Source organism: Mercenaria mercenaria, chromosome 4 (genome assembly GCF_021730395.1).
Source record: "Mercenaria mercenaria strain notata chromosome 4, MADL_Memer_1, whole genome shotgun sequence".
In the NCBI taxonomy this organism is placed as follows: domain Eukaryota; kingdom Metazoa; phylum Mollusca; class Bivalvia; order Venerida; family Veneridae; genus Mercenaria; species Mercenaria mercenaria.
In genome coordinates this window covers 38,951,319-38,958,970 of record NC_069364.1, presented here as the reverse complement: position 1 = coordinate 38,958,970, position 7,652 = coordinate 38,951,319, and the positions used below count along the sequence as shown (strand labels likewise).

General features: G+C 33.1%; 1 protein-coding gene across 1 annotated transcript; it reads right to left on the bottom strand.

Annotated features, from left to right (window-relative positions):
• Positions 1-224: 224 nt before the first annotated feature.
• On the bottom strand, positions 225-5,766 carry LOC123551494 (cyclin-dependent kinase inhibitor 1B-like). Its single transcript, XM_045340476.2, has 3 exons — positions 5,219-5,766; positions 3,726-3,844; positions 225-3,266 (listed from the first exon to the last, which is right to left on the bottom strand). The coding sequence occupies exons 1-2, from the start codon at positions 5,685-5,687 to the stop codon at positions 3,759-3,761; spliced, it is 555 nt and encodes a 184-aa protein (XP_045196411.1). The 5' UTR covers positions 5,688-5,766; the 3' UTR covers positions 225-3,266; positions 3,726-3,758.
• Positions 5,767-7,652: the final 1,886 nt, after the last annotated feature.

Here is a 7,652-nt window from a genome sequence, read left to right as displayed (position 1 = left end):
CTTTTACTTAGTAGAGTGGTGGGGGGGGGGGGGGGGGGTAATAATAAGTGAGTATAGATCAGTCCAATTCATTGACCAGCAAGCCATTCAAAAAGTGCATTTACAATAGTAGTATCAACGGCAGTTTCTGGTCTGCATGTAACCACACTCAGGAAAGCTGGTCTGGGTCAACCTTTTTTGTCATTTCCTCATTATCAGCTAATAAATAGAACAATAACAAAACCTTTGTCAACTTAAAAGCATTTTTATTTTTTTCAAATATATAAAACAATTCATCATATTACGAATGGTCGCATAAAGGAATACTAACGACCACTAGTTGTATATTCTTTCCAAGTTAGTCTATCAACACTGTCTATATACTTCATTAAGTCACTAAAAATAGTTTTTTTTAAAGACCCTGACAACATACAGGGTAAGAGACATGTTCACTCAGTAACAGTTTCAAAAATACAACTAACTTTGAAAGGTAAAATATTTAAAAGCTTGCAAGTATCCCAATCTTTAGAAAATTTTGTGATGGATTTAATAAGCTTAACCAAAGGTCAATGTTTGGTACATGACCTTAAAATAGCAACATATCAACACTGCCTCTGAGATCTGTGGTAACAACACATTTAAACTTTACCATTTCAGAACAGTGAACCAGAAAAAGTTAATTTGAATTGGAACATTTTGTTTCCAAGCAAAAACGAAAGAAAGAAAGAAGTTACTATTCTGCATTGAATGTTCTTCTCAAGTTACAGCTATTTTTTGGCAAGACATCTGATGGCATTTTTTAACTTAATGTTTGCTTTCTGGTTCACATTTTTATACTATCAGAAATGTAAAGAAATTGAAGTTCATCTTTTGATCTTGTAACACTACATTCAGCTGGGAAAAAAATGTTTTAAAATAAATTTTGAATTTTTTTTATTGGAGTTTAGCAGGAAGCCAAAACAAAAAAGTATTTCTTTCATATGGTAAACTGGACATCCATTTAAAAATGCTTTTTAATTAATAAGCTAAAAATAAACCGTCAAAAGATAGTACTTCAAAAACTTTACACTTCTATCATCGCCTCCAAAATATAAATAATAAATAACATCGTCCATATAATAATAATACACTTCGTGTATATTTTTATTTACAACATTTTCACACAAAAAAAAGCAAGATAATTTCATAATTAAATATTTTTTGAGATCAACAACTTCAAACCCATCCTCGGATGAGTTTTAATAAATTGCACATAACCAATTTGTGGTCAACAACCAAATATTAAAGTAATTTTTGTAACTTTCAATCGAAACAAAATTAATAATCTGTTAGTTTAAAATCAATTTAATATTGTAGTGAAGTCAAGAAAGCTGAAGTCATTCTGGATTTGAATGGATATAACACATACTGATCACTATTGATACAAACAATAATTTGTATAAATAATGGCCATTTCATAAGCATATGTATTATTCCAACATATCTATTATTTGACTAACAGCAACTCCTGACATGACCGAATGAGTAAACCAACAAAATCGCCAAACTCCCATTTTTAACCTAAAAATTAGAAGATGTAAATTTACCATCATGAGCAAATGTTTAAATGGGAATCAATTACTTAGTATAATGTAAACAAATTTATCAAATGACATAACTGTGTAAGTTAAAATATCATACAAAATAACATAATGACAATGCATACATTAAATGCTGAAAAAAAATTGCACCAATTACAATGGTTAATGAAATGCATTCTGGGTATACCTGGACTGGTTACATTGTGTTATTTCAGTTTCCTTAAAACATCCGTATTCTTGAATAAAAATGATACCCAGTCAGAAAAAGAATTGCTTACAGCATCAGCACCATGGAAACTTTACATCTATTTATTAAAGCAAAAAAGAGCACTCAAATGCCACCCGCAGAAAACATGTTAGATGCATTATACAGCAAAGATTTCAAATTCACTGCATAATCCTAACGCATTTTACAAGAAAGCATTGTGAGTAACATTTAACTAAAAAAATAATGTAAAGTTACACGGCCTCAACTGACATTAAACTACTACCTAAATACATTAAATTTCCCTAAAAATATCAGCTATATACTTAAAATCTTGTATAAATATATCAAGCAAAGATTTTTTCAAATTCAAACAGTCGGAATAAAATAACATGCCTCCTTATGATTATTTTTCAAATGTAGATTCATTCAAAAAATAATCCGGAAAGTTTTCTTTACTCTGACTAGAAATGACAGATAAATTCTTTGCAAAATACATTTCAATATACAAGATTTTCTCAACTTTTTACTTGTAAAACAAGCAGAATACTTCTATAACTATTTAAAATGAACCCTGATATGATTTTTCAATGGAACACAAAATGGTGGGTTTTTTACACTGTCTGTTTTTAAGACAGTTTGGGCTCTATCAGATCTAACTACATTACGCAACTTTAATTATTGACTATCTGATAATAGGATGACAGGTAGTAATTTAAGAATGTGTACAAAACCTACAAACACTAGACATAGGAATTCTAATATCATGTTTTACAAATGACCTAATAAATATACCATTCTCAATACAAAGATCCCTTAAGCTATTTCACTGTTTAATGTAATACATCAATATCTGTCAATAGTGTGTCTTAACTTAATGAGAAATAGATAAAACTGCTGCAGGCTATACTCACCTACTCCTCTAACAAAGAGACTCAATGAATTTATAATTTTGCCTATACTGAATCATAATGTATTTGAATGCATAAATATACTTTGATTAATAAATTAAGGTCTAAGTCCAGGTGTGTGGATATAACAAAAATCTACTTGTGTATGAAGTTGAAGTATACATTAAATATGCTATTCATTGAATGATATTATCATAGGGCTAAATTCTCTCACTAACTAATTAAGCAACTTTGAAAGTTGCTCAAACTAAAACCAGCTGGTGTTGTATCTCTGTCTGGCTTGTCCATTTTATGGTGAATGTCCTAGAGGTCCCTAATCTATCACATTCTATAGTAGCCGTAGTCATGGTAACCTAACATGCACATGCTGAGATCATTGTTTGCTGAAACGCCTGGTTTTCCATAGATTAATGTTCAAAATGTGTCTAACACATACAAACTTATAAACGGGCTGTTTTTTCTTCTTACAAGTTTACATGAGATTTTGCAGAGTTTCATAATCCATGATTTTAACCAAGGACCCGTTCTTCAATGTAATAGTGATGTCTGGGTACCACATGCACCAATCCGGCTAGCACTTGCTTTGGTAAGCTGTGAAAAGAAAAGAAAATTGTTACCAAGCAATTCAATAACAATCTATTAAAGTGGTGGTGTATTTATCAACAAAAGGCTACTATAACCCGATATCTCATTTTCCCACGTTTCATGTATAAATTCAACTGTTTATCGGACATAAACCCCTATACAACAACACGCGGCCGCCTATTTACCATGGTAGTAGTCGCTATATTTAGACCAAAGCTACGCGCCAGTAACCTCGACAACGGGTCACGTGGTATCTCTGTAATATTTCGCTGGAGAGTTTCACACGGCAGGTCGAGCTTTATGCAAATCGTGTTGTACAACTTTTTTTTACTACCACTAGATCTAGTAAACTTATGTGACGGATACGTGATTTCACTTCATCCGCCACCTGCATCTATCAAGAAATATTGTATCATTTTATAAAACCTATAAAAGCGAGTGAATTACTTTATTGAAAAAACTTACCAATAAATAAAGATATATCTCTATTTTATAGAGCTACGTTCTGGCGCTCTTTGAGGGTCTTGAATCATCTTCACTACTGTAGTCTTCTGACAATCGCCTCTTTTTCACTCTCATATATTCTGGAAAATAAAGCATGGGAATTAGAAAATATATAAATGAAAGAAAAGAACAGTTTTAAATCACCCTGGGTTTGTCGCCGTTCTGGTAACATATTTTCCTACAAGTCCCACAATATAAACAGAAGTAGAATTACGTTGCTTTCAAACTTTTATTGAATCAGTATGTTTGGAGTAAACCAATTAACACCTTTCAGACCTTGCATTAATGACCTATACAAACAAATTAAATTTGTGAGAGTAATACTGGACTTTAAACAACTTTATGCAAACATACGGCGTTGCTTTTTGATATCAATAATTGTTGCCAGTCGTATAATTTGCCTATTCTAACCCAAAGTGACCCTCTCTTTATTGGCTTTCACGTACACAAAGGCTTTAAATAGAACATCTGGCAATATTACAAATAAAGAAATGGAAAATCAATGCACTGTATATGTAACATTATCAGACAAGAACGGGGATCTATAACGCAGTCATGTATAATACATGAACTTTCCAAATAACCAAAAGATGTTCCGAACTTTTTTTCCGTATCATTTAAAATCAAATCAGAACATTACTTAGAAATTTTCATGACAAATCAAGTAAAGAAAAGGAAAATATGTATATAATAAATTAACATATATTGATCAAACAGCTACACAATTTTAATTCTGTAGATTTGCAAAAAAAAAAAACCAACTAAAACTATCCAATAAATAAAGGAAGTATTATATCGCATAAACAATAGAACTATACATTCAATATTAGGTTTTAAGTACATACTGGTGTAAACAAAAGCAAGGGATAGGAATCAACTTGTCCATGTTATGAATGAACGGAGGGAAAATCGCACTTGACACGGGCGAATAAAATACAGGGAAATTGACAAGTTCGGACACGAATACACAATCCGCCAATAGATTTCAATTTGTGAATAGGAACAAATAAAGACAGCAGAAAACGGATTTCCCGCAGAAATTCAATCGACCCGACTAAACACGTTGAATTTAAATACCCGCCTTTCGATTGTTGCTATAAACCAAAATAAATAGTACGACTACAACATGCTATTTCATCTGTTCTCATATTGTGACAGAAACGATCTGTCCTCATTTAAAAACTTTATTTCGTCTCATCTTGATTATTGGAAATACGTATATCTTTTCAAACAACGCCAAGCTAGAAAATAGGTTGTGAGATACGCTACCAAAAAAAAAAAAAAAAAAAAAAACAGTTTTACTAACAACTCAAGATTGAGGACCGAGTTACCTTTAATTTCTTACGCGAGGGGAATATAAAATGAGTCACGCTTCGTATCTTAAATAATCGCTGGAGTAAAAATACGGGATTACAACCAGAGTAATTCAGAATTTTCAAAAAGCTCACGCTTACCTGGTATTTTTGTTTGTCTCACGACACGGGCTTCAGGTGTAGTTTCATTCTCCCTTTTCATCTCTATAGCCTCTGCTTCAATGTCCGATTCTGTTTCTGGGGACAATCGTGCGATGATGGGCACAGATAAAATGGGTGAAGCTGGAGGTGTCAAGTCGCTCCCTGCTGATTTTGGGTCAATTTCTGACAGAACATTCCTTCTACTTCTGAATTTAGTTGGTCTGTACTGCTTCGTGTAGAAAGACGGCACGTATTCGTCCTTTTCGGGTAAATTCCACTCGTATCGGCCGTTTAGGGGCTGATCCAGCAAAGGGTCAAAATTCCAAGTGTTCTTCATCTCAGATGATGTCTGTTCTAGCTGAGCTTTTAACTCCTTTTTAAGTTCATCATGGTCAGGAATTCCAAACAGACATCTACGTACTCCTTTATTCTCCATGGATCCAAATTTAACTCCTAAACGCACAGGCATAATTCCAAAGTAAAACAACAAATTGTTTCCGCACAAAATTTACGTCCGTTTGCTGTAAACTACGAAGCGAATAGTGAAATGTTACTGATTAATTGTCTAAATATAGATGCCTGCCCAACGAGGCTTGTGGGCGGGGCGTAGTTAAACATGACAGCGCATGTAAAATTAGCGCGCGCTGATTGGTTAGCTGTATGATCTGTGCGGGATAATGACATGTTAGTGTTTACGTTTTGCCAGAGGCAGGCTTAGTCAAGACGAGTCGCGAAATTTCCGTACCAACTGATTAAAAGATGTGAAATATATTAAACACCAATTGTCTTTAATTGCACGAAGCAGGAAAATTAAAATACATTGTGTGCAAAATTGTCTGGTTGAATAAGGAAATGAAATTTGCAGGTGTTGATTTTACACAAATTTTATAATATGCCAGTACCCTCCCAACAGTAATCTAGGTCACGTCACCTTAAACAAATTTGAGTGAGGACTGTAAGATTGAGTCCGAATCTATAGCATTAAGTATTAAATACATGTTGATACATTCATTATTTATAACGTAGATCTGCAAGTTTATTCTGCTTTTTTGCCGCAACATGGCAAAAAGTTTAAAGTTAAAGGTCTGTCGGAAGATAACAATGCAGGGGAGGCAATTCAATATTAAGTTTCGACAGACATGCCCAAGCTTGTCATTTTGGTGAAATATTGCGAGTTGAAACACGAATTTTTTTAAGACTTTTCCACTCATTTTTTTTTCATACTGTATATTAGATAAAGATATTCTAGGATAATTCATTGCCGCAACATAGCTATTTAGGAGACCGGAACTTCAATGAACATTAATTTGTTGCAATTATGAATTATTTCTAATTACATCATTATAGATAATGTCTATTATTTAGAAACTTATGTTTATTGCTTCCTTCCTTTATAAATTGTTTACAAAATCATTAACACTATTTAAATTAATTGCATCTAGAGAGAAAAAAAAGACAGAAGCAATTTAGCAATAATAGAAAACATTTATCACTTTATTTTAGTCGGTACCATAGAGTAACGACGTATTTTTTTCTGTGAACATAGTGCATTTACCAATATTGTTTTTAACCGCATTTTAGGTGTATGGTGCGCAGTGATTATCAGAAATAGTCTGACTTTTTATCTTGCAGTTTTACTTCTACAGATAAAGAATTTTAGACTTTTTATTGTAAATATAATTATAGTCTCTTATAGTTCCGTCTTAAGAATGGCAATGCTGTGTTTTATAACCATACATTTGCTGGTTATATCGTTCATAGATGAGACTGAAATAAAAATTGCAAATTAGATAGGAAAAAAATAGAGATTCTGTGACTCTGATACCGTTACGTTTGCACTTGCATATCTGAGGTCAATCGCGGCCCCCTTTTGGGATCATACCGAACCCCTGACAGATGCAAATGGGATAGAGGTATATGAAATATTAAAAGTTTCGGTATTCCATATGTAACATCGTCGCATTCTGCCTTATTATTTTATCATTTATGACTACACTGAACGTACAGAAGGACAGCTGCCGCGTTCCCCGCTGACCAGTGAAATACCATACGCCATAAAACAATATTTTATTACACAATTTAACCACTTAAGAGCAATTTAGATATTAATTCGACTCTGTTTTTATTGACTGAAACATATTCAGCACTACTTATTATTTAATTGTGCCGTTCACCACGCATTCGCTTCTAATCTATGAAAATGTTTAGACAGATGGCTCACGAAAAAGACAAAGCAACCGAAAGATCCGATAATTAAAATTACCGAAAAGTTCAGCACAAGGTAAATTTTCTTATCAAGTTGCAAATAGTCTTAAACAAACTCAGGCATGCGACACGCGATCGTTTTGGCTCTCTCTGTTTAAGGAAGATTATACATTTTCTTTGTGTTGTCGCGTCATGTCCTTATAGAGATGGTTCCATACGTCATTGTTAG

Excerpts from the sequence above, each read along its gene's own strand:
- LOC123551494 (XM_045340476.2), bottom strand. The coding sequence starts at position 5,687 with ATGCCTGTGCGTTTAGGAGTTAAATTTGGATCCATGGAGAATAAAGGA. Across the intron at positions 3,845-5,218 it reads GAGACAAACAAAAATACCAG|AATATATGAGAGTGAAAAAG; the intron begins GTAAGCGTGAGC and ends TTTATTTTCCAG.